At 38.6% G+C, this 25,896-nt stretch overlaps 5 protein-coding genes across 6 annotated transcripts in view; 2 read left to right on the top strand and 3 right to left on the bottom strand.

Moving 5' to 3' along the window:
• Positions 1-1,131: 1,131 nt before the first annotated feature.
• Positions 1,132-6,706, bottom strand: LOC109972231 (inward rectifier potassium channel 16-like). Its single transcript, XM_020620950.1, is given in 2 exon segments — positions 1,132-3,189; positions 5,845-6,706. A coding segment is annotated over 1 exon segment (1,155 nt). The 5' UTR covers positions 3,164-3,189; positions 5,845-6,706; the 3' UTR covers positions 1,132-2,008.
• Positions 6,707-6,915: 209 nt separating this feature from the next.
• Positions 6,916-10,219, top strand: LOC109972258 (5-hydroxytryptamine receptor 3A-like). The gene is made up of 6 exons (XM_020620986.1): positions 6,916-7,707; positions 7,836-7,880; positions 7,961-8,067; positions 8,172-8,341; positions 8,591-8,706; positions 9,920-10,219. Exons 1-6 carry the CDS (start codon positions 7,612-7,614, stop codon positions 10,217-10,219), a joined length of 834 nt encoding a protein of 277 aa, XP_020476642.1. The 5' UTR covers positions 6,916-7,611.
• Positions 10,220-11,812: 1,593 nt separating this feature from the next.
• LOC109972239 (Golgi apparatus membrane protein TVP23 homolog B) lies at positions 11,813-14,129 on the bottom strand. Its single transcript, XM_020620967.1, has 6 exons — positions 14,037-14,129; positions 13,815-13,882; positions 13,558-13,702; positions 12,747-12,965; positions 12,512-12,640; positions 11,813-12,420 (listed from the first exon to the last, which is right to left on the bottom strand). Exons 1-6 carry the CDS (start codon positions 14,052-14,054, stop codon positions 12,397-12,399), a joined length of 603 nt encoding a protein of 200 aa, XP_020476623.1. The 5' UTR covers positions 14,055-14,129; the 3' UTR covers positions 11,813-12,396.
• Positions 14,130-14,971: 842 nt separating this feature from the next.
• Positions 14,972-18,192, bottom strand: otop2 (otopetrin 2). 2 transcript variants are annotated; one of them, XM_020620983.1, is made up of 7 exons: positions 18,121-18,192; positions 17,259-17,624; positions 17,035-17,171; positions 16,888-16,946; positions 16,294-16,436; positions 15,359-16,197; positions 14,972-15,271 (listed from the first exon to the last, which is right to left on the bottom strand). In XM_020620983.1, the coding sequence occupies exons 2-7, from the start codon at positions 17,617-17,619 to the stop codon at positions 15,101-15,103; spliced, it is 1,710 nt and encodes a 569-aa protein (XP_020476639.1). In that variant the 5' UTR covers positions 17,620-17,624; positions 18,121-18,192; the 3' UTR covers positions 14,972-15,100. The 2 variants fall into 2 exon arrangements, with proteins under 2 accessions (XP_020476639.1, XP_020476638.1); XM_020620982.1 differs by lacking the exon at positions 18,121-18,192 and having other exon boundaries at positions 17,259-17,807.
• A 2,222-nt stretch (positions 18,193-20,414) lies between these two features.
• The window catches only part of ush1ga (Usher syndrome 1Ga (autosomal recessive)), an 11,063-nt gene continuing 5,581 nt past the window's right edge, over positions 20,415-25,896 (top strand). The window contains 2 exon segments of the mRNA XM_020620976.1: positions 20,415-20,794; positions 24,221-24,674. Of these exon segments, the coding sequence (XP_020476632.1) occupies positions 20,631-20,794; positions 24,221-24,674 (618 nt within the window). The 5' untranslated portion in view covers positions 20,415-20,630.

The raw sequence follows: 25,896 nt of genomic DNA, 5'->3' as shown, positions 1-25,896 counted from the left end.
CCAGTGAGGATGTTGGCAGTTCATAATCTTTTATCCCACTTGTTCTTTACCTGAGCATTTTGGTTTCCTGAGGCAATGAAACAACTGCTTTTATAAAACTACATGTATATGCAGTAGGGGTCCATACTACATGTTAAATATGAAGAGGACACCTTGTTTGTCCAACAGAAAGATGGTTGAGAGGGTTTTTGTGTGATACTTTGATACTTTTATCTAACACAGTACACGCTTAAGAACCTATACAGTAGATAAACCCTAATACATACGCGTAGAAATCTACCAGGGGAAATCAGGTTTCCCTAATCCCTGACCCCGATTACGGAAACCGGGTTTCCTGTTTGCATGACAGTTAGGAAATCAGGTTACTCAAGAAAGCCGATTGTAACCCGGTTACTGAAGCACATGTAAACTTTTGCTTTGCAGAAGTACTGGCACTGAACGAATCACACACTGAAGTCATTCTCTTCATTGTCACTGCTTGTTGGCTCCTTTCTGCTGAGCTCTACTCACTTACTACAGGTTGGTATGTGGTGACAGACCCTGGGATAGTTGGTTTGCATACTGAGCCAACAGCAGAGGCAAACGGAAACTGGTTACATAAAGTTTTTATTTTTTCATTACACAAATCAATAACTATATATGGTCAACAATTCAGCACATGGTAACATTTAGTTATAAGCTCATAACATTGGTTATTTTAAATAGTGTATGTAGTTTAAGCAAATCATTTTTTTTATTGTTGTATATCTCTAACATTGTAACAGGTTACTTTACAGGATTCAGTGAAGTCACCAAAGTCAGCTCATGCACAGGTAACATTAGTTCAAATCAAGGACAGGGACGATGTAGATCATACAGTCCACAGCCTGCTGTCTCCAGTTCCCAAAAAAACAACGATAATAAAGAATAATAATAATAATTAGTATATGATAATAATAATTAATTGATATTATGTTTTTAAAGAAACGCGAATCTGGAAGAACGTTTCATCGTTAATTAATTTCATCGTTAATTTTATTTGGAATTACAGGACAGCATGCAGTTTAACATTTTGTACAGATCAGTTACTGCAGACTGCATTTGTCACGCCACACCAGTCTTATACATGAATTAAAATGTTTTTGTCCCACCTACCTGTTGGTCCGTGCATTGCAAACGTGACGTCTTCCTATTGCACTAAGTCCCATATGCTCCAGATATGCGCACTTCCTCTCTTTTATCCTTGCGGATCTTTTATCGCGCTCTATTCGTTTCTCGTCTGTTGCTTTAAATTCTGCCATAACCCCTCTCCAGCAACAGAGAAGAAGGTATTTGTGGGTAGACAGCCAGACTTTAAAGTTGTGTGCGCATGTCCCCGCCCCCCTCGCAGCGACGGCCAATGGAAAGTTGCAGCGCCTGTTTGATCCCACATGGAGGCTTCTGTTGTCTGTTGGAGCTGAAGACAGAAGGGATGAAAACCCTTTTTCTCAAAGAGACGCTGAAAACGTGACGTTAAAAACTGGAAAGAAGTGTCAATTTGTCTCCAGAGTTTCCATAAAACTTCATTCAATTTGTGAAATGAGTCAAATTCGGAAATTAATTTGCTAGAATTAGAAATGTACAGTACTTGTCACGAGACTAAGTGTTTGTTCTTTTGCCTAAAAATGAAACACATGCATTGGGTTGTGTGAAAGCTTCTGCTTTCTAAAACGATCACTGCTGGAATAGTTTAGATTGTAGTCAGTGAACACAAGGTGGCAGTGTAGAGCTTCAATCAGCTGCCATCAGGACTCAGAAGATATTATTCCTATTTCATGTGAGAATAAAAACTTCTGAAGTATCCAAGGAGATGACTTTTAAATGGCTTGGTTTTTATTTAAATGTGATTCATTTTGTTCATATAAAGCATAATATAAGTTATGAGCCACATGTAAATATATTTACAAGTGCACATCTTATACCATTTTATTAAGAAGCCTTATGGGAACAGCTCACTATAAGTTATATTTTAAATCTTTGGTTGTTTAAGTCACAGATATGTTTGCTGCAGTATCTCTTCAGTGACTTCAGTATTCACATGGCAAATGTGTCCATTTCTCCTGAGTGATGACAGGAGTGGACCGTGGGGCTGACTGGCCTCTTCAGGACATTTCCCTCTGTCATAGTCCTGTGCACTGAGCAGGGGCACTGGCACCCACATGGTTTCACTGAACAGAGCGTAGTCCACCATGTAGCTCTTCTTGCCCAGTTTCAACATGTCCTGGAAGCGCTCACCCCAGCGGATGTCTGCTGGTGTGTAGGAGGCACGTGTCTGGTGGAGCATACCGGTGGAGTCTCCAGTTTAGGTGAAAGACACCACCAGTTCAAAGTTGTCCTTAAGCAGGCTGTCAGGGCCCAGGCTGTACAGGGGGCTGCTAGGCTCCAGCTTGTGAATAATAGTGGTTGGTGTGGCGAGGACAATGTCTGGGTTTTGGAGCTCCAAGTCCTGGTAGGACATCTCAATAGACCCCAGTGGCCCTTTCACATAGTGGACTAACTGGGCCTTGGTGACCCCCTCCAGGATGTGGTTGCCTCTGAAGTCTCCAAGGCGCCATGACAGACACAGAACTCTGTTTCGCAGGTTGACCACTGCACAGCTGCTAAAACCCACTGTTTGAGCTCTCTTACGAGCAGATGCCATTTTAGCAGCTACAATACCGATGACAATGGTGTCAAGGATGCAGCTAAATAAATCTTGAACTGTCACAACAATAATGGCAACGATGCACTTGTCTGACATCCCCCTGAAGCCATAGCCAATAGTTGACTGGGTCTCCAGTGAGAACAAAAAGGTTCCAGTAAAGCCCCTCGCATTGTGCACACAGGGTTCATTACCTACATTGTCAGCATCTTCATGCACATATGCAATAAGCCAATAAATAAGACCAAAAAAGATCCAAGAGAGGATGTAAGAGAGGGAAAAGATGAGAAGCATCACCCTCCAGCGGATCTCTACAAGAGTGGTGAAGAAATCCATCAGGTACAGGCTCCAGGATCCAGGGGCCTTCTGGAAAACCACCGGAAACCGGCCATCTTTCTGCATGTAGCGAAGCAGTCTGCCCTCACTTCCATTATGCCTACCCAGAGTGTGGACCGTGGTGTAGTATGTATCAATGACAATCTGCTCGTCTCTATCTGTGCTCATTTTGTTCAGGGCTATGTTTCAGTCTCCTGTACAAAAAACAGAGATGACATGAAAAATGCACATTATGACATTTTCAAGCTGAATATCATGATGATGCACCATGGACAGGTGGAACAGCAGGTTACTCATTAGATGTGACTAAAATGTGAAAAAGCTCTCACACAAATTTGTTGAGTAAACCCCTCATGTTTGAGCAGGTGGCTTAGGTCGCCCTGTGCCTCAGGCCTTCAGCTGCAAATGATCTGAGCAGTGCCCAGCTCTGGGTGTGAAAAATGTACTTAAAGAACACGAGCTTCTTACTGGCTGATTATTTACCTGAAGTTCCATTAGAGTCTATCCAAATCAACCGTAGGAAAAGCTCATTTTAATGTCCACATTATAACCAAATGCAGTCATGTGGAGGCCTTTTTCCCCAGTAAAACCTCTTTTTCATGGGATAAGAGCTGTTTAACTTTTCAAATGCTCAGTGTATTCAAGCTTGTGCATAAATTACAGTTGGGACCACTCTTTGTAAAAGAAACAAGCACAGTTTTGGAAACTAAAAGTTCAAATTAATGTCAAATTAATTGCACTGTAAGCTAAGCACATACACAGGCCATAACTATGCAACATATTAAACAGGTCAGTTTAGCTAATTATTTGTATGGGTTGTTTAGGTGATACCATGTTTATCATATTCATATAGAGTAAACGATCGCATGCTTGTTTCAGGTGACTCATTCAGATTCTTATAAGTTGGGTATATTGTCTCGATGGCTAGGCCGTTTTTGAAAGATTTAGTTTGTTATTGCTGTTTTTCTCTTTTTTTGTTTCTTTGTATTAAATTCTGTTTGTGTTGTGTTGAGATTAATATTTAGTTTGTGATGCTGCACAGACCTGTAGAGAGCTTTTCCCCAGGTTTTTCAATACTACAGCCTGTATTGTGTCTTTATTGTGTTATTAAATACATAACCAACATGTTGAAATGAATCATTGTAATTCTAGTTTATTTACTGGACCCATTAATCTTAAAGGTGCAATTTACCCAGTGTTACCCTTCACTGTCCATGTTCCTCCTGGATTTAAGAAAAAACCTTTTGTCTCTTCGAGCCTCTTCAAACCTTACACTGATAAACAAGACTTTCAGTCTGGAACTTGTTCAGGTATTGATCCCAGTCCACAATGGTACATAGTTTTGGCCATGACCATCTGACAAGCTTAACCACAGCTTTGTGTCAGGGGAATCTTCTTTTTCAGATGGGGCAAGAGCCTCTTTCTAATCTTTTTGGCTTATCTCTTCATTTCTGAGTTTTAGCAAAGCCTGTTCCAGATGTGGGAATCAAGAAATCCAGTGGCAGGGAATCAGGAAATAGAGCTCAGCCTTTCGACAACAGTACAGAAATGAAATACTGTACAGTATTGGTGAGGAAAAAAAAACAATACATCATAATTTGTATTAAAATCCATTAAAGATTTGTCTGTTTCTATCCCAAGCAGCTGTGAAACTGTACAGACAAAACTATTTCTAATCACGGTTGTTGTGAAAATGTTTATATACTGTGATCGGTGTCTGTACTCCACCGGTCTTATGTTTCAGTTAATCAAGCAAAACTTTGACCTCAGTGTGGTGCAGTTACTAACCTATTTTTATTATTATGAAGGTAAATTATTATCCCCCAACCACCTCAAATAGCTTCCACCTCCAAATGTGACCGCAAACGTCAAAGTTTAACCACATCACCTTTATTTTTTCAGTAACACATAAAATACACCAAAGTCATGACATTTTTACCAGCTTCTTATTCTGCACTTCAATACTTTGTCACAGCTAAAAAGCAGTCGCATAAACGAACGCACTAAGTGGGTTTTAAAGCTTCATCTTACCACCATAAGTCAGCCCCCCTTGGCCACCTGCCAGCACTTTTATGGTACAGAGTCACAAGGTGAGCAGGGTACATTACAGAAAATGGCTCATATTATAAAAACATGGTCTTATTTTGTATGTATAACAACTTTACTGCTATATGTCTAACATGATTGTTTGTTTCTCTTTCCTTGCTTAATTGCATAGTTTAGCTTTTTCACTTACCATTTTATTTCTGCTAGTTTTATGTCATTTTTAATGGTTTATATGTATTTACCCATTTCATTTATTATTTAAATCCTTCTGTGAGGTGCTGCATGTAAACACACCAGGAGATACAGAAACTCTAATGTGTGCTATGTCAAAGCACATCGAACAAATAACCTTGAGTCTCAGTTCAAAATTGAATGTCATGATTTTTTTTTTTTTTTGCCTCCAGTTAGTATTGAAACACGGTGTTCTTACTGAATATACAGAAAAGATCATTTGAGCCCATGACTAATAAAAAGAGTTTCCTTAAGATGTCATTCATTATAACTTCATGCAACTTTTTTCTGTTCTGATTGGCTTAATTCTGCTAAGATCTATTCTGTAGAATTTATTATTTTAGCTACATTTGTAAATGCTTTGCAAAAAATAAAGTTTGACCTTCGATTCTTACCATGTAGTAGCTAGTACAGTAGCAAAATGTACCATCGAAACAAACTGCTCTCATTTTTTTGTCATCATAGAAATGAAAAGTGCTATTGCTGACATGGTTCTTGTTTATTTCTTTAACTATCACTTTAATAAACATCCAGAGCTGATAAAAAGAAAAGAGTTACAATGTTAAACTTACCGAGCGGATAGAGAGTTTGCCAGGTGTAACATAGGCCCATCGATTCTGCCAGGAATTAGCTGATGTGCTGCTCCAGTTGGAGGTCAGCTGGTTACAAAGTGACGGGGGCTGGCCAGGTCCTGAGGAAAAGGCCTGTTTTGCTATTATCTTACAGCAACCACTTCCCTCTCAAACCTTATTGGACAAACTGGAATATTTTAGAGGTTTCTCAGGTAAAAAGCAACTAATACCCTCTGACTGTGTAAAGTGATGGAATAGAATTTTCCACAAATGGGGAAAAAAAAGCAGTAGGTTGTATTTCAGCTATGTACTGTATATAGAAATGGAGAAAGAGCTAGTTCACTTGGAATTTGTTGGACAATGAAAATGAACCTTTGCTCCATCAGGTGCAGATACAAATCAACCTTGTTCTCTTTTTAATAATAGGACACCATCAACGCTGCCCAACCCCCTACGTGATTTAACGTGTATTGGCTTTTGAAGCTGATGTGTGAAGACAGAGATAAGAAACATTTCTCTGACAGATAAGAGTCACACACAGTAACAAGCAGGATGAGGGGTGAGGATAAGGTGGCAGCATGTGAAACAATAACTTTCCTGATAAGCTGTGGACCAGAGTGTGCTAACCTCAGCTGGGACTGATAATAACTGGGCTGATCAGGCATGAAAAAATGCAAAGTAATCAATATAAAAGACTTAATGGTCCATGATGCAAGATGGATATGGTTATCAACGCATGCATGAAAATCTGAAAATAATTTTAAAATTGTTTTATGCACCTAACTTCATTGGAGACATGGGAACATCTGGTTTAAGCATCTATCTGTCATTTTCCTTGTCTGTTCACCTGATCGCCACCATATTTTAGAAATATCCTCACTCATATAAATTGCATGAATGCATAAAATATGTATAGAGTATATTGTGCAAGCAGTGCAGTTTTAGTTTATGAGCAGATTTTAATTAGCAATCACCTTATAATCTCACGAATGAAATTGTTTGTGCAAATGGCAAAAATGAGAAATGACCCAGCTGTAAAGGGTTGTTTTCCATAGCTGGTCTCTGAGAAGGCACGCAAGTCTTTGTCCTCCATATGATTGGCAGCGCTGTTTCTTTCACCTAATCATCTCCATTATTGCCTGATTCAGCTCACTGGTGTGCTTAAAAGCCATAGTCACATTGTAATGCAAAGCAGCATAGCCAGTCATAAAGAGAAACAGCAGCTGGAGGTACCTGCACCTACTGGCAGGTAAACAGACCAAATCAAGCTGAGCTCTGTTTAATTGATCACGGAAAGGTATTCTTACATATTGTTGTTGGCCAGTCATATTATCTTGTTTCCCCACACAGGATGAGGAGTGTTGTGAATATATGCTTGTTCGTCACAGACAGCTGACCTATTTAAGTGTTATGTCAGGCTGAAAAGATAAAGAAAGGACAGGAGACAGGGAGGGTGACAAACCGACACAGCTGCTGGTCGACGTACAATACAGTTATTAGTCATAACAGAAGATGAATAGTCAGATTCCTGTGATGATGCATTCAAAAAAGTTAAGATTTTTTGCCCACAGTCTGGGGAGGTTTGTGTTCTTACTGGGTTTTCTAACAATAGGTAAGTGTAACTTATCTCACAAAACAATGATTTAAGATGTTGTTGACTATGTGAGTGTTTATGAAAATACTCCGAGCTTCGTTTCACATTTGTCTCCAATTTAAGGATGTAGATCTGATGACTCCACCTGCACAAGTCGCAGATGTCTGGCTGAAATGCTGATAAATAAAAACATTTCATCTCAACCGCAGTACCAAAACTGCAATCATACGATATATGTGCCAGTCATTGAGTACCAAACACTGTCAGTTGTAAGTATTGGCTTTTACATTTTATGAAGGAGGTAACTGAGATCTCTCAGAACTTTTATCATTTCAATTATTAAAATGAATTGTCTTTAATTGTGCATTAATGTTTTGCTTGCTATTAATTTTAACAGAGCACAAAGCAGCTCCTCCTAACAAGTTATATGAAAGCCACACTTGTAAGTTACTTACTTTACTCTTAAATTAACAACAACAACAAAAGTGTTTCAATCACAATAATTTTGATTTCAAACCGCAGATATGGAATGACCCTGAGATGAGTTGGAACACATCAGTTTATAATTATGATGAGGTGGTTCTGCCAGCAGGCAATGTCTGGACCCCAGAGCTCCAAATAGCCAATGGGTAAGTCAGTTACATGACATAAGAGCTTACAGTTATTAGCACTAACTCAATTCATGGATTTCTTGAAATTCTTTTGAAACATCTGATGTGTCTTATGTGTGTAGACTACAAACCTCTATAGAGGACGGCTCTAAGGACCTGCTGGTATACAGTAACGGCACCCTGAGGCACACTGTGTTGGTTACTACGGAGGTGGACTGTGAAGTCAACATGTTCAACTATCCCTTCGCTGATGATAGTTGTCCCGTCGCAGTCGAATCATGGTCCTTTGACGGTAACCTCAGCAATTCAGTTATACAAATATTAATCCAAGGTTTACGGCAAACTGGCTTTTCCTGGCTTATTTTCAGCATTTTGAACATGTGTCAACTCTTATTGTCCTTGGTCATGACAGGTTTTGTGAATTTTAAATTTAGAAAAACTGTCCTATTTATTTTTGCATTGTCATAATATTATTGTGTCATTTAGTGTGAAAGGAGCATAAATACTATGTCCTAAATGCAAAATACCTGATTTCCTTCAGGATGTGGTACACAGCTGGTATTTGGTGATTTGCGGTTGAATGGTGGTTCCCAGGGAGACTGGAAAACTACCAATGTGTCCTTCGAGTCAAAGGGAAATCAACACACATACATCCTGGTAAGTTACCAAACATGAGGAGATAGTCATTTCAGTAATTATTTACCAAATTCCTGCAGATTGGAATATGTCTGATTGAGTTAAAAATAAAACATTTAGTCACTTAATTGTTAAAACAAAAATTTTATCTGCCACTATTTTTCATTTCAGTCATGTTTTGTGCAAAATTACCAAAGTGTGAGCTTTGCACTTTTCTTTGTCACATAGTCATTTATAGACTTACTGTGGTATATTTGCGTGACTCCGTTTCTGGGACACAGCTGCACTGCAGGCCTGTGTTTCACTGTTAGAACATTCATTCTGCTCAGCTAGCATGAAAGTCCAGATCAACCCATTCTGCTCCCCCCAGCGCTCCCTCTCCCTGCTCCACTGTGCTCTACTACAATCTGATACACTCCACCACGCTCTGCCCAGCTCTTCACATATTTGTCATTATGAAATTACAACAAATGAGAATGCAACAAAACTTACTGATCAAGCTGAAATAACTGAAAATCTATGAATGCTTAGAGAGGCCAATCCTGCTCAAAGCCTTTTAGAAACTATTATCTCTGCACTGCTGCCTGTGGGTGTAGGTCACAGGAGGCTTCCACAGCACCTCTCCACATTAAGGCAAGTTTTGGAGCATATTTCTATAAAAATAGTTGAAAGCAAGTTACATACTGTAGCCTTAACCAACAATACCTTACTCTTTGTTGTTGTTTTTTATAAACATATGCTGTATACAATATGCTGGTCATTGTTAGTCAAGACAGATGCTATTGGACATGCTGTAAATAAAGTTGTAAAATAAAGACAACATTCAGGTTTTACACTTAAGTTGCCACCAGTTTGCATAAGACAGAAGTAGAAAATTTTGTATGCCATTGTATTCCAAAGTGTGGCCCGCGACCCCTGGTGGGCTGTAACGCTACTGCAGGTGGTCCGTCAGAGGTCATTATACAATATATGACTAAAAAGTGTATTTAACTTTCAATTTTGCGATTAAACTTGAAATGTCCATAAAATATTTCTGATTAAATGCATACATTTTAAAAAGAACGAAACAAAGAAACTGTTCTGTTTATGTAATAAAAATACAGTATCACGTGTTGATCAGACTTGTGTTTAAAGTTTTGGGTGGGACACAAAAAAAATTTCAGATTTCAGACTGGGCTGCAGCAAAAAGGAAATCCTTCTACAACCATGAAAATGTGTGATCCATACTCCTCAGGTGTCACTTAGCCTGAAATATGGCAACCCCTTCATCACATTACTGCTGCCCAGTTTTCTTCTCGTCCTGGCTGACATGGTCAGCTTTGCCCTGCCAGTGGGAGGCGGCGAACGCAACGGTTTTAAAGTCACTCTGGTGCTCAGCTTCACCATGTTCCTTGGCATCCTCAATGATGAGCTCCCAGGAGACTCCCAGTGCAGCCCGGTCATCCGTCAGTCAGCTCGCATGCATGTCATGAAACATACAAACATACTCAAAAGGCACAACAAAATACACTGTACGAGCACCATCACATTGTGAGTCACTAACCATTGGTTTGTGCTGCAGGAATCCACTTCTGTGTTTCTCTGGTGATCTTAGTGGTGAGCATGCTGGAGTCTTTGGTGCTAACACGGATGTCCAAAGAAGGCCGCACTACTTTTTTCTCCTGGCCTATGGCCCATATCACAAGACACAAGGAAAAGAAAAAGGATGAAGGTGAGGAAGACATCATTGTTTAACATGCTGAAAACACAGGCTTGATTTTTAATAAACAAAAAAAAAAGGTATTTTAATGGCTACAGAAATCAAAGCTGACATCAGTGTTATCAAGCTGGATGGTCCAGAGGAGATCAAGCAATTGCTCAAAAAGGTGGTCAGCATCCTGGAAGTATCCCAGAGCAAGAAACTGGAACAGAAGGCACAAGAGATGTTTGTCGACATAGTGGACAAGGTCTTCTTTGGTTTCTATTTCACTTTTAGCTTTGTGTACATCTGTGTCATGACTTGTGTGATGGTGTGGTATAAATGTGAGACCGATCATTTTAGGTTTTTGTCTGAAAAAGACTGAACTCCATGTTATTGAATTTAAAACAGCTAAACTGTGCTAAATAAAAATACTTATATTTTAATATTTAATATTAGATTAATACAAAGATGGATGAAAATCTTAGCATACACATTTTTTTTACATGTATTTAATGTCACATTCACTATGTCACACTATGGTTTGTACTTGTAATTCATTTCTGAAACTCAAAGAAATGTAAAAAATTCTTTCACTTCCATTATGTCACATGATGTATATAGTGTATGAAACTTTATTAAACTATTATATGTACAACTTGGACATTTGCATACAAAGCAAAACCATATTCCTTCAACAAAAAATTAAAGGTGAAGACAAATGAAGCCATGTTCCTTTGCTGCCACCTAGTGGTCTAAATCATTCTCTGCAGGCAGGTTGGTGACCTACCGCACTCCTTTATCTTCACTTAATGAGTTTCTGCACTCTGACTATTCCGACGTGGACCTGATGAAATTGCACGACTTCAGCTTGAGTTCATTACTTCACACATTGTTCACGTTCACAAAAACAAAGCACAACAAAATAAATACATAAAATAATGAAAAGAGGAGCAGTCTAATGTTAAATTAAACTGCTAATTTAATTTAGCCAGTGTGCCTGAAGCAATCAGCAGGGGAGTTACAGATGAATTAGCCTATAATGTTTTTTTAATACCCAGCAGAAAAACACTTTGTTATAATGTTCTTATTTAAAATTAATAAAGTACTATCTATCACTCCTCTCTCTCTCTCTCATTTACTATGGGCCCATAGGATGATTGAGAGTTGTGCTCATAAATCATGATATAACTTTATTGTCCTATTTGTAAAACATGACAATTTCCCAGAGAAGCTCTGGATGAATGACCTGTTTTAATATAAAAAAACACTCTGAAGCAGCACTTTTCAATTTAAAAGTCCTAAACTTGCAATTCCCCCTACAATATCCTACTATTATTTATAACAATTTATTTTACTAAATAAAGTTTGATTAAAAGACATAAAGCAGTAGTATAACTGTCCACAACCCTGGTTTGATTAGCAGCCACAGTGAGGTAACAACTCTATACTGTATATGCACAGTATTTTTAACAAAATGTCCTTTTCATAAGAGCACACAGCACAAGATGATGCCTGAAGGGCTGAGCTGGTGGCTCAAACCAAGCCAACTGGAATGATTTCTGCTGGAAGTTGAGCACATTTAAACCTTTGTCATAAATTTAGAGCACTGTGTTGACCCAAATCACCTTCAGAAAACGAGCATTTTCACATTAACTTCTTAACTCTTGGCAATACACTGTATAACGTAGCCCATTAGGGGCTGTGACAGTCTGGTAGTGAACTCAGTTTACACGCAAGAGTTAGACAATTTACATTTCACAGTTACCTTGAAAAACTCCCAAGTATAATGCACAGATGCAGTTACCTGCACTGCTGGAACAACTGTATGAAATTTAATCTCAGAAAATATATTGCATTTTTACTTGAAGATGCAGAAAAACTTAACACATACAAAATCAGTTTTACCAAACTCTTAAGAGAAATAACAAAAATCCCTACACCTTCAGAGAAGACCAGGCGCCTTTACAACAGGAATTTAGTAAATATGATGTAGGTATCCCACTGCCGATGGTCATCGCTCATTCTCTTTTTCAGCGGTCTGTTTTCTTCATTGCCTTTAGTAAAAATATTAAAAATGGAAATGTTAATGCATGACATCATTAAAACCAAAATGTAAGGAGGAACATATGATTTCTTTTCAGATACCTGTTTAAAGATCTGGAAACCAAGGTAGTTCTTTGCCATGTTTCTCAGGTTGGTATTCCCACCCACCTTGCATCTGACATAACCATACAAGTTGGCCCATTGCAAAACCAAGCCCATTATTACCACAGCCTGTGGGGGCAAAATCACAAACAGCAATGAGGCATACACCAAAAATTAGCAGCTATTTAGATGGACACAAGTGAAACTAACATTCAGAGTCAGAAACTGGACTGACCAGCCATTTAATCTTGAATGAAAAGATGGTGCTGAACACAAAGATGATCCAGAAGATGGGGCAAACAACAAGTCCAAGCCAGAAGATCCGTGATTCAGCACTGGATGTAACTGATGGGCTTCTGCTTGCCTTCCTTGACTCAAACACCCAGTGGTTCTTTCCATTGTTGTCCACTTGATTCCACCACCGAAGGCCCACTAACAATCTGCCAGATACGTTCTAAAAATCAAAGACAAATCCATCCACAAATGAAAACCTGGTAAACCTGGTATGTACTTAGATTTCATTTATTCACAAACAATGTATACATTGTGAACTTGTTCAAATACTCAGAAAAATGGGGGGCACAAAAAAAAAAAAAAACAGAAACCCAAAACAAAGAACACAAAATTCATTCAATCAGAGACATTGATATGCAAAAACAAAAATGACAGAATAAAATGATTACCCAATTGATTGAATATTTATAATCGAACATAAAATTAACTGCCTAATAACAACAATAATATTAATAATGAAAAAATACAAAACATTCATTTCTAAATGTTCATTATGAGATGGTGCTGAAACTGAGTACAGCTGGGACTGTTGGTCTGACAATTAATCTGAATACAGAACCTTAGCCTTTAGAAAATTATAATGGAAAAAGCCTATTTTATAAACTAAATTATTATTCATAAATAATTTGCAGATTAATATTTAATTTAAAAAAATAGCTATCCCTACATGTAACATAGACAAGGTGTGGGTAAATGACTAAAACTTGATGATTTATTTCCATAGTGGTCCTGTGTTCGACACACATGCTCACCTTGACAGTCCAGAAGTCACATGACAGCAGGAGAATAATGGTGACCATACACACAATGAAACGACTGCTGAAGATGTCACACAGTAAGTAGACCAAGATGGCACTTGTTCGGAAGAAGAGATGGAAGAATGTGGCCAGAGGATGCCTGAAACACCAATTATCACTTTATTCTTTATGATTAAAACGATACATTTGATCACGATACATTACAGTTAGCTGGCATAAAAAGGTATAAACACAAAAATAGCACATCTCACCTAATATTAGGCTTTTTTTGCCTGATATTATCATTATCTTCACCAAAAAGTGGAGCGTCTTGGGAGTCCTGAAAACATACGATTAACGCGGGTTCACGGATTAGTGTTTATAAATTACATCTAAAATTTCGGGCATGTTTGTGCATGAAGTATCGATTAAAACGTGTCGTAAACAAATACGCTTTTTGAAATGATCACAAATTTTGATTTAGGACTGATTACCTCTCTCAGCATTTTCATTTTGACACTTCGAGTTGTATTTCCTGGTGACGTGGTTGTAAACAAACGGGTGTGGTAAGGACCCCGAGACGTGTGCCTTTAAATCTGCCTGAGTAAAAAGTAAGGCTTTACCATATCCGGCCAAAAAATAATTGTCGCTTTTGATTATTGTCATGTTAGAGTATTACGATTTGTGAGTTATCTCAGATGTTTTGATTACGGGTTTGTTTACTAAGTTTTCTGAATTGACAGCATATGTAAATAATCTAAATGTTAATTAGAGTTACAATTATTAATTGGCTGGTTCTTTTCTTCATAAATATGCACTCTTTTCAAAAAATGAAACATGTCCATTTCAATTTCTTAAAACCTGAGGTGATATCTTATTTGTTTTTTTGTTTGTTTGTTTGTTTTCAAACAAAAATTAAGTATATTTAGTTTATAATAGCCAGATAAAGTCTAAACATAGGCTAAAGGGTGAAACAGGTTTTTGGTGTTTTTGCTTGAAAAATAACCTAATAAATAAATAGTCAAAATAGTTGCCCTTTAATGTTTGTATTTGTGAACTACTTAATCAGTTGACTAATTGTTTAGCCTGAGAATAAATAAATAAAAGTCATAATCATCATTAGGGGCACAATAAAGCATTTATCTCTTGCCTTTATTTTGTGCATACAGAACCAGAATCATAAAAGTCATATAAAATCAGCTTTATATTTTTGCACTTCTGAAAATAACATTTTTAATACATTATTCATTCATTCATTCATTCATTCATTTTCTACTGCTTAATCCCTGAACGGGGTCACGGGAGGGGCCGGAGCCAATCCCGGCCGGCAATCGGGTGAAGGCGGGGTACACCCTGGACAGGTCGCCAATCCATCGCAGGGCTAATACATTAATACATTTAATACATTAACATTTTCAAATATACAGGTTCTAACATAAGAAGGGACATTAAAGTAACAATGTTTGTTGGTCAATATCTACTTCAAAAACAGAGAAATATAATTACAGTTTATACAAAACAGCTTTATAATGTCAAACTGTTTGGTCCTCCAGCAGTGTTATGAGATCAGAAGAACCTCAAACAGACTGGCAACAGAGTGCATGCGGTAAAAGATAGCAAAAGGAAGGCCAATATTGACAATAGCAGACCACATGTTGAATTTGTAAAATTTAATTTCAGCATCGTAGTCAAACTGGGGACGAGCACCAAATGCTGGCATGATCCACAGCTGTCAAAGAAAGACATGAGAGAACTGTTTGAGTATTTTGTGAATTTTCATACAGGGACTGAGGGCGTGAGGGAGAATGGTACTCACTATGACGTTGCCCAGCAGCAGAAATGCGCAGATCTCCTTCAACACCCGTCTCTTCCACATCAGTTTGGTTTCAGATGTGTGACCAGGCAGGTTGTGTGCAGTGAGTACTGGGCTGGGATTTGTGTCCATGTCTGATGCTTCAAGGCTGCTCAGGTCTTTTTCTGGATGTAGTATGTATGGATTTGCAATCACAGTGACCGGGACCACCTCATGGAAGGGCTCTCGATGCAAACCTTCAATAATGAAATAGTTCTGCAAGGCTATCTGAACCACCTTCAGGATACCCCAGGTCAGGTTGAGTCCATTTAGGTAATTATTGACTCCAATTGCAACCATTGCTACAATGGAGAAATAGCTAATGATGAACTGTCCCAGTGAGGATCCCACCAGCAGCCCCACATCCAGGTTGCGAGTGGGGTTCTTCTCTGATACATGCTCCCTGTGGTCCACCTTGTACATAGCACAGCCAATCACAGTGGCAACAATCATGAGGAGCAGTATGACTATATTCATGATGAAGTGCATCATCAACACAATGGCTTTCTTATGATCATTAATGTTGCTTCTCATTTCCGTCTCATATACAACGAAGGTTGCCAGACCTGCCACCACTAAGAGAATCCCCACCGCAGGGCCAAGCAATACATGTTTGAGACGGAATTTGAGTTTGTGGTGGGTGTGTAGATCTGATACTCGGCCAACGTTTTTCCACATGACATAGGCCATAGCAGAGGCAAAGAGGCTGTACTCGATATTGAAGGGGTACAGGTAGTAATATGCGTCCTTGAAGATGCCACATGAGGTGTGGCTGCAGTTGCATTGATCTTGTCCATAACTCGCTATAAGACATGACAGACAACAAAAAGAGGGAAGAGTTATGTTGTTTCTATTTTATTGATTTGTGTATCTTTGATTGCTTGATCTGCTTTAATTACCTCTACTGTTGTACAGGCTTCGGCCAGAGAGTTTAGTGGTGTTGCCCTCATAGTTGGGAGTACTTGTTTGGTGAAGGGACTCCTCAGTAACTGCAGTCATCCACACAACTAGATTTGCGGAGAGGGTGAACATCAGCCCACAGCTGAATAAAAAACGAGAAGGAAGCAAAAAAGAAACATTCATCAGACAATAAGAGTGGCCAAAACACTTGGTTTGCTTTATCAGGTAGTGACCTGTAAATGTCACATTTGAATGTCAGTGTGCTCAGTGTGCAACATTTAAAACCAGCAGCCACCAAGTAAAAAAAATCACAATACTCTGACATTTTATCAACCAAATCATGAATCAGTTAATTGAGAAAATACTGAACATGTACAAATATTGAAAATATGTTCAGCTCTATTGCATCTTACTGTAATTTCAATGTCTGCAAAACAGGACAGTGAAAGTCATAAGTGTTGTGGCATCAACTTTCATATAGTAATGCTCAACTGGTCTGGTTACTCTCAGTTTCTTGGACAGCAAATGCAGCAGATATTATTACAAAAGCAGTTAGTGATGAAAAACAGAAATAAAATCTATGAATCACCTACCGTGTAAGGTTCTTTTGTACCTGCACACAGTCCTTGGCATGAGACCACAAAAAGTATGTCTGTGAAATGATTTTATAATTATCTTAATATTTTATAATCATAAAGAGTTTATATATGTATGTCCTTATGATAAGCTGAAATTTTTACCTGTGCAAGTATAAAAACAAGTTGCACCACAGGGAAAACAACTTTAACAGCCGAATCGCAGTGGAGGTAGCCCACATAGCTGGCTATCTTAAAAATGTCCATGATAATGGTGAACAATCCAAATAGCACAAGTCCTCCTGAAAGAAAAGAACATGTATAACAGGGGATTTTTGAAAAAATCTAAACTGGTCTGTATATATATAAACAGCTAAATAATGACTTACCCCTGAGCCATATCGGTCCAGCGTGGCCATCCTTGTAAACAACAGCATTGTCTTTCCTGGCTATGTAGACAACATAACAGATCACCCAGATGGAAGTGAGGAGTAGTAGGATGATAAGAAAAACTTGCAGGTCAGTAGTTGTGATTTCTACATAGTTGTGGGCACTGCCACTGACCAAGGCGCTGCCCAGCATCAGAACGTTTAAACAAATGACCCCAGACAGCATCCATCCCCAGTTTTGGTCCTGCTTGCTCGTGATTCCATTAGAGATGTTCAGGTCGGGTTGATGTGTGCTCCCTGCTGGACCCGGCACCTCAGTTTTGCTGGGTAGGTCCTCTACCTTCTCGTTTTTGGCTGTCATGCTGCCTGGTGCACAGAGATCTTCATCAGTCACACAGTTACATGAACAAGCAGTGCCAAAACACATGATTTCTCTCCCTGAAATCTACTTGTAAATGAATTGTTTGTTGTTTGCATCTGGTTCTGTCTCAGATTATATTTAAGAGCTATACCCACTCACTGGCTCCCTTTAAAGACAGATCCCGCCCAGAAAAACCTCCCCATCGGCGCAAAATCAACATCATTGTCAACCTATTGGTGCTACACAAAAGAGCAGTTTTAGATCAACAGATAGGATCTAATTTTGGCAACCAATGCATGTTAACAAGGCTGCATTGATAAGATTCTGCAATCACGTTTGCATGGATTATGTGTGGTATTTCATCTACACCATCCCACCGCACCTCTGATAAAATGAGCAATAGCATTGAATAAGCTGTAAAATAATGTAAAAATAGCTCTTATCAAGCTTTACTAACCTTCTAAAAGTGGAGAAAAAGTAGTAGGATATTTGTACACCTACCTGATGTTGCGTGATTGTGATGAGCAGCCTGAGCTGTCCTGGCTTTTATATGCCTCCAACAACACTACGGTGTACTGTACAAAGCATCATAAATGTCAATAAACAATGTTATATTATTACCAGACACATCGTATTTTGCACAAATTACTCACTGAAAGGTCAAAAGATCTTTCCAGGAAATGTGTTTTCTCATTAATACAAGATAACAGTTTCTTTTCAGATATATGAATTTTCAGTTTTTTGCATGTTGTACTCCTACATTGTAATGCCAACCATTTAAACAAAGTTAGGAAACACTAAACTGCATGTTAATTATCAGGACAAACTATCTGCATTTTCTCAATAGGCATAACATGCATTACTCACCTCAATTTTTGATTCTGTGCTTAAAAAAAGAGTATGTTCTGTTTGTTTTAATGCTATTTGTGGCTCAGTGAAGCGACCCTCTAAATCTTATCTATCCCAATGAGGTGTAGTATATGCTGTCTATTTGGGCAACTCTACTTACTTTAGATTAGCCTTGTCACCTGAAACGAGAGGGACTTTTTCATTGCACAATCCTATCATTAACTCCTTCTTTCATCACTCAGGATTTCCAAAGAAATGTGCATGCAGACAAACATTTAAAGTGGGAACAATGGTTTACTGAAACCAGAGTAACTCTGACTCTTACCAATGCGTCATTCACAATGAGCTATCGCTAGTAATACTTTTACAGTACATTCTCAAATGTCTCACTCCTCATTTCCTGAATAAGTTAACATTACAACTTCAGTGTGCTTACCGTAAATGATTAGGTCTATATGTAGATATTTATTCCTGCTTGGTGAATGACTTTACAAAAATAAATGAAAGTTTTAAGATGCTTTAAGATTTAAAGGTGCAGTGTGTGTGATGTAGTGACATCTGAGGGTAAGGTTAAAGATTGCAGTGTTCAGCAAACCCCTCACGCACCATGCTAAACAGCCCTCACAGTGATTACCATAAATGAAAGATAAATTGTGCACTTGGAAATCAAATGCAGATGACTTGACCGAGCAAAAGCTCACTTGACTGCAGTGGGTCACCCAGTACCGGCCATGTTCAAGCTAAAGCTATCAAACAAAAACTTGCATTTAGATTAACTTTTCTCGTTAGGCTAAATTGCATGTCCAGCAGAAAACAAGCAGCTTTTGCGTCATTCTGGAACTATTTGTCCTTCATCAAGGATTTCCATCTGGGAAATGCCACACCTATATTTATCCTTGTCATGCAATGTCGTCTATCCCGCTTCTTCGTGTAACCGTTTCTGTGATGAAAGGGATTCATGTCGTTTTCCTTTTTCTTGTGTTAAAGTTTAACTATGATCCTCCATTTCTTCAAATTATAGTTCTTAAACTCACGACAAGGCTTTGTCTTGTTTTTAACGTTACTTCTTTGCCTTCCAAGCATTTCCAAATCATCACTCCAAATTGAAGCTGCTACATAAATGTGAAATTCACACTCTAGAGCTAATGTCGTTTGTCTGTTCTGGGCCACTGTAAGAAACATTGCAGCTCAACAAGGCAGCCTCTGTGATAGGAGACCAGCTCCTTGTAGAGATAAAAGATTCATTCTAAGCTAAAGCAAATGCTATGTTTTTTTTTTCTGGATTTCACATGAATGAAAACACAATTATGCATACTATAGCCTATTTCTGCAAATAAAACCTTCTAGATCTTGCACGCTGCACCTTTAATAACATGAAGATGATAGTGTTGTGTTTTGGTTGAAACTATTTTAGAGGTGATGACTCAGCTTTGTGATTATTTTGAAGGGTGTGCTGCTTTTAAATTGTATTGTGTTATACAAAGGTTATACAAAGGATGCTGACTGATATAAATGGGGAGGACAAAATAATAAAAAAACAGTATAAGGCAGTTTAACACAATACAATTGAATTCAGCAGTTAGTAAAGTAAAAACTGAGCACTATAACCTTCACCCAAGATATGATTTTTTGCAGGACTATTGCATTACACAGTCTTCTTAGAATAAAACAGGCAACTGGATCTATATCAGTATAGGGGCTATAGGATGATGTCTTTTTCAAATGATTACTGAGAGGCCTAGACACAAATATGAATAGTCCAGTAAAGTCAACTTCGCACTCCTTTAGTCCCAATAGAAAATTTCTATAAATAAAAACATCTGTGGCTACATTCATTCCGAGGTACCCCACGTCTATTTACCCTTAGAGAGTCTGTTTTGAGTGGAAGTTTGGACTAGCAGCTTCAGACAACCAAAGGCTTTGGACCACCTCTGCCACCGGGAGCACTGTTACCCACGCTGTGCGCATCATAGCGTCCCTGGTTACCGGCGACGCGCTCCGCCTGTCGCTCCAACACCGACCAGGAGCGACTAGGGGACCGGTGGAGCAACCTGGCATCCTAGCCGGTCTGTTCGCACTGCATCGCCACATGACCAGGACGAGGATGGTGGTAGTGTTGTTGAAACGGAGTGGAGTCGAGCAGGGTGGACTGATTGTGCACTATGAATGACAAGTACCACAAGGCGGCCCGGGATGGCTACCTGGACCTGCTGAAGGAGGCCACTCGGAAGGATCTCAATGCACCGGATGAAGATGGCATGACACCGACTTTATGGGCTGCTTATCATGGCAACCTGGAGGCTCTGCGGCTCATCGTGGGGAGGGGGTGGGTAAAAGTTTATGACCTAAGACAATGTGTGCGCAATACATACTGTAGAATGCAACACAACTCAGACATGTCCAGCTTCAGTCATTTATAGAGAAAATTCTTTAGCAAAAGTGAACAATCTTACAATTTTCCTTATTATTCCAAATGTTTAGCTTATGCAGAACATGGCAAAATACCTTAATTCAACTACTGCATACAAATTTGTCATAAAATAAACTTAGACAATAATGAATAAAATATATTTCAATAATCAGACTAGTTAAATTGTTTGTTTTTTTGCAGCTGAACCCTTAGAAATTCGTCTTAATAGAGCAACAGTACATTGTAAGGTCAACTTCTACAGTGTCCAGCAATGATTTATTTGAGTTTAACATAGTCTAGGGAAACGCTCTGGCCCACTACCAACACAGTAACCTCACTCTTTGCTCCTGTCTAAAGCTAGCACCTTTAGACAAATAACACATTTGTGTGTTTCTTAATGATTTAGTTCTACTATAATGTCTCAAAATGTCCAAATTGGGCTAGACACCACATTTAAAGATGACATGTATTTTTGCAAAAGCTGCAACAAAAAATAAATAGGCTTTTATCTGTGGTGTGGAACAGGGTTTTATTTGCATCATAATATATTAGAATCTTAGAATGACATGAAGTTTAGTGTTCTAAATTCATAGTTAAACTTTTAGTTAGTTAAATATTCACTGTGTTTTTATAACACTGAAAGTGAGGTTATGGTGATGCCAGTTTAACCAGTACACCAGTTATTACCAATGCTTCATAATAAAAGAGTTTGTCATTTTCAAAGTTGCCTACTGAGTTTGTAAAACTGAACACCTCCATGCTAAGTGACACTGTTCGGGGTCAGCTGATTAGTTCACCCGATGCTCTGCTTTTGGACACTGAGTATTTACAAAATCATAACCTGTTGTGTAAATTAGAGCATTTGATAGTCATTATACTGTATACTACCTAATTTCAAACCATCATATGACTCTGTACACTGGTGTTTGATGTTTACGTTTTATTAAATTAAACCTTTTTACATCACTTTAGACTGATATTTACCAGAAGAACCAGATTAATCTTTGTTATATAGTGACAATGAATACATGGTACTATTTGCAGTGGAGAAAATCAGCTAATCGGTAAAGACACGCTGGTCTTCATCAGCAAAATGAGGAAATAGTCAACATTCAGCATCTTTTCTGGCTGACCTGGTTTGCTTTCCAGCCAGAAAATTGGGCCTATTATGCTTTCACTTTGTTGAGTAAAGTTTGTGAGAGAATTGCCATAAGTTCCTTTAAAAGTGAGACGTCATTCATAAATGTTTACTGAATGAAAAATATCAGAACTGAGAAAAGAAAAAACATTTTTTTCTTAAAACACACCAGCAGCAAACCAAGGCTTTCAGTGCTACATGATTATAATAAATTCACTATTTCCCATGGAAGGCTCTGGAGGTATTCAGATGGCAGGTACACACAGTAGCATTCCTCTACTGATAGCAGAAAACATAATCTTCTGATTGACATGAGGTAGATACTAAAATTAAACATTAATAGCTGCCATAATGTTTCACTGTGGCACCAAAGTCGTGAGACCCAGGGATATAATGAAGAGAAGTTTAATGCTGCTCGGCAGTGTCATGGGAAAGATGCAATACTGTGCTATATTTGGCAAGTATATTGCATTGGGCAACCTGCAGTAACATGAAGCTGTCAGAGGATTTGAAGACACAAACAGCCCATAATATGATAAAGAACAGGGGAGGGATTGGTATTCAGACTTATCACCACTGTGGTCAGCATTTTACCAGAACAGACATAAATTATAACACATAAAGCTATCATATTAGATGGTGCCAGCCGTTAACAAGCACATTATATAATCTGAATTTAGATGGTGAATAGCTAATTACTGATTATTTTTTTCCCATCAGTTTATGGCTTTTTATGTCCCTTCATCTGTTCCAGCACAGAGTTTAAAGTGTAATTCCATTGTTTGTTCATCGCTTGATTGTCACTTTTTAGGCTGTTAGCCACATACAGTCCATCATGCACACTGATGACAACTGCTCCTGTAAACTCCAGGAACTTATGAACCTGAAGCAGCTTCTTTCTAATTGTTTAAATCCAGTCCTGTCCAGATAGGGGTCTGAAATCAGAGTGGGACTTCGCTAATTGTTGCCCAGGTTGTGTCTGGCAGATCTGACACACATTCCCTGTGAAAACCCTACAACGCAATCCATCAATAATACATCTGCACTTTGATAGTAGCTTCACATCCATCGCATGAAATATTCAGCAGCCTGTATGTGGCAGCAGTGGAGGATGGAGACAAGACATTTCAGTTCAGTAAACATGTAAATTCAGGGGATAGGGTACAAAAATAAATAAACAAATACATACTAATAAATTCAAACTAAAATTGTGTTACCAATATTTAGTTGTGGTGACCCACAAACAATCATGAATGAATCCTGTTAATGATTGCCAGTAAGATGCCTAATGCAATATTATTTTGAACAAACTTTTTTATAAAAAGCTTTTATAGATTTGGATAACTGGCTTATGATGGGAAAGAAAAATAAGGAAGCTTAAATCTGCAAGCTACAAATCAGGTTTTCATACCATCTGACCGGTTGTATTGCTGTACATGTTGACTTGAGGAATTCACTGTGACATCATCAGTCAAGCACAATTGTGCTTTTTTGAGTCAGGCACAGCCTTTTCAGCCTCCACCGAAACTAGATACAGCTTAGCAGTGGTGCTGGCAAGCCTGTGGTCATATTACACAGTGACGGCAACAGTCAGCACAAATAGTGGTAACTCTCAGGTTGTGGATTGTCAGTCAAGTAAAACTATTACTTATATCTTTACTGTAGTTGTGCATAGTAGCAAACAAAACTCTTTATGTAGAATAGTTTTAATACACCATCCTATTTGCCAGTTGGTCAGAGCCTTTAAAAAAATTGTCTACAGAAGATTTATAGTTGATATTCTGAAAAGGCAATGTTGTGTTTCAGCTATAAGTTATTAAATAAGGACACTAACAATCTGTGGATGGCAGGTCGATTCTAAAAACATAAACTAGAAATACTGCTTTGTGGTTGTATCCCTCTGCTCACCAGTGAAATTCTTGGGAATGGGACAGATGTGAAGTCACTGATCTTGACCTTTGACCGCCAAAATCTAATCAGTTCATCAATAAGTCTAAGTGGACACTTCTGCTAAATTTGAAGAAATTGCCTCAAGACGTTTCTGACATATCGCGTTCCCAAGAATGGGATGAACGCAAGGTCACAGTGACCTTGACCTTTGACTTTTGACCACCAAAATCTAATTTATCTAATTTATATTGTAAATTTGAAAAAGGTTCTCTGAGTCTAAAGGTTGTGCCTGATGTATTTCTCATGGCCCACAGAGGGAACCCTGACAAGTGTGACATATGGGGCAACACACCGCTCCACCTGGCAGCTGCCAACGGTCACCTCAACTGCCTTTTCTTCTTGGTGTCCTTCGGTGCAAATATATGGTGCCTAGACAATGACTACCACACACCGCTGGACATGGCCGCCACAAAGAATCATATGGATTGTGTCCGCTACCTGGATTCCATTGCTGCCAAGCAGAGTGGCCTCAACCCCAAGCTGGTCAGCAAACTGAAGGACAAGGCTTTTCGCGATGCTGAGCAGCGAATCAAAGCGTGTGTGAAAATGCAGAAGAAACATCACAAACGCATGGAGCGAAAGTTTCATAAGGAAGCTTCTGAGGCTTCTGCATCAGATGTCATGAGCTTGTCCAGTTACAACAGCTACTCTCTTAGTCACAAAATGTACAACTTCAATCCAGCCACCATCAGTGTGCCATATTCTCAGGTCAATCATTTTTATTTGTCTATTCTTTAAAGGCAGGATTTTGTTTGTTTTGCTTTTTTTTTTTTGCATGGTTGGATAGTTTTCAACACAGAAGTGACACATGCAACATCATCCTCTTGTGCACACACACACGCAGACACACACTTCTGTTGTCTTCTCTTTGTGAGGACTGACCCACAGTTTAAACCACATTAACTGTAGCATCAACTTGTGTAGAAGATAATTATTTAAGAATGTAATTATGTAACACTGTTATAATTTTTTTAGTATAATACTTGTGTGGTGTAGAAGAGAATCATTTACTGCTTGCAAACCAATGATGGTAAGATGATGTCATGGGGTAGGACTGGATAAGTCTGACTTCTTCCTACTCCATTCAAGCATGTACTAGGTATAAGCAAATTGATAATGGATTATGGGTAAAATTATGTGTGTTGTCATATCAACTGTCTTTACATGCTTGAAAGAATAAATCAAATCAAATCAAATCAAAACTTTTGCCTTGACTTTCCCCTGAATCTGAATTTAGTTCTATAAAATGCCCTGATTCACATCTAACCTTAACATCACTTAGAACTAAACATCTAACTCCTGTAATGCGTCTTCTGGGGAGCTCGAATGTGCTCCGTTAAATTCATAGCAATCTTTTCATAGATTTAGATTTTTATGTGTGTTTTTGTGTGTGTTAGAGAATGAAAGGGAGGCAAAATGAAAGTGTGTGTGTGTGCCTTTGTATTACTTACATCATGAGGACTGAAACCTGTTAACACATGCACACAGTGGGGACCCGGCCATTCTTGTGGGGACCAGAACCTAGTCCCCACAAGGAAATCACTGAATTTTAGGGTGGCAACATGGTTTAAGGTTAGGATGAGGTTAAGGTTAGGGGTTAGGGGTTAGGCAGGGGTTAGGTGTTAGGGAAGTAGTGGTTAAGGTTAAGGTTAGGATAAGTCTACAGGAAATGAATGTAAGTCAATGTAAAATCCCCACATGGAATGAAAACACAGCGTGTGTGTGTAAATGTGGAAATTTTGGGGTTGATGATGGAGCTAGTGAAAAGGTCAGGTGTCAGGGGGTCAACAGGATTCATTTTAGGAAAGCCATGCGCATCCACAGTATATTGACTCACATCGGCGCTAATGACTCCCGACTTCGCCAGTCGGAGGTCACTAAAATTAATGTTGAGTCAGTGTGTAACTTCACTAAAACAATGTCGGACTCC

The sequence above is a fragment of the Monopterus albus genome, unplaced genomic scaffold, assembly GCF_001952655.1.
Source record: "Monopterus albus unplaced genomic scaffold, M_albus_1.0 scaffold251.1, whole genome shotgun sequence".
NCBI classification, from domain to species: domain Eukaryota; kingdom Metazoa; phylum Chordata; class Actinopteri; order Synbranchiformes; family Synbranchidae; genus Monopterus; species Monopterus albus.
This window is presented reverse-complemented; position numbering and strand designations above follow the sequence as displayed.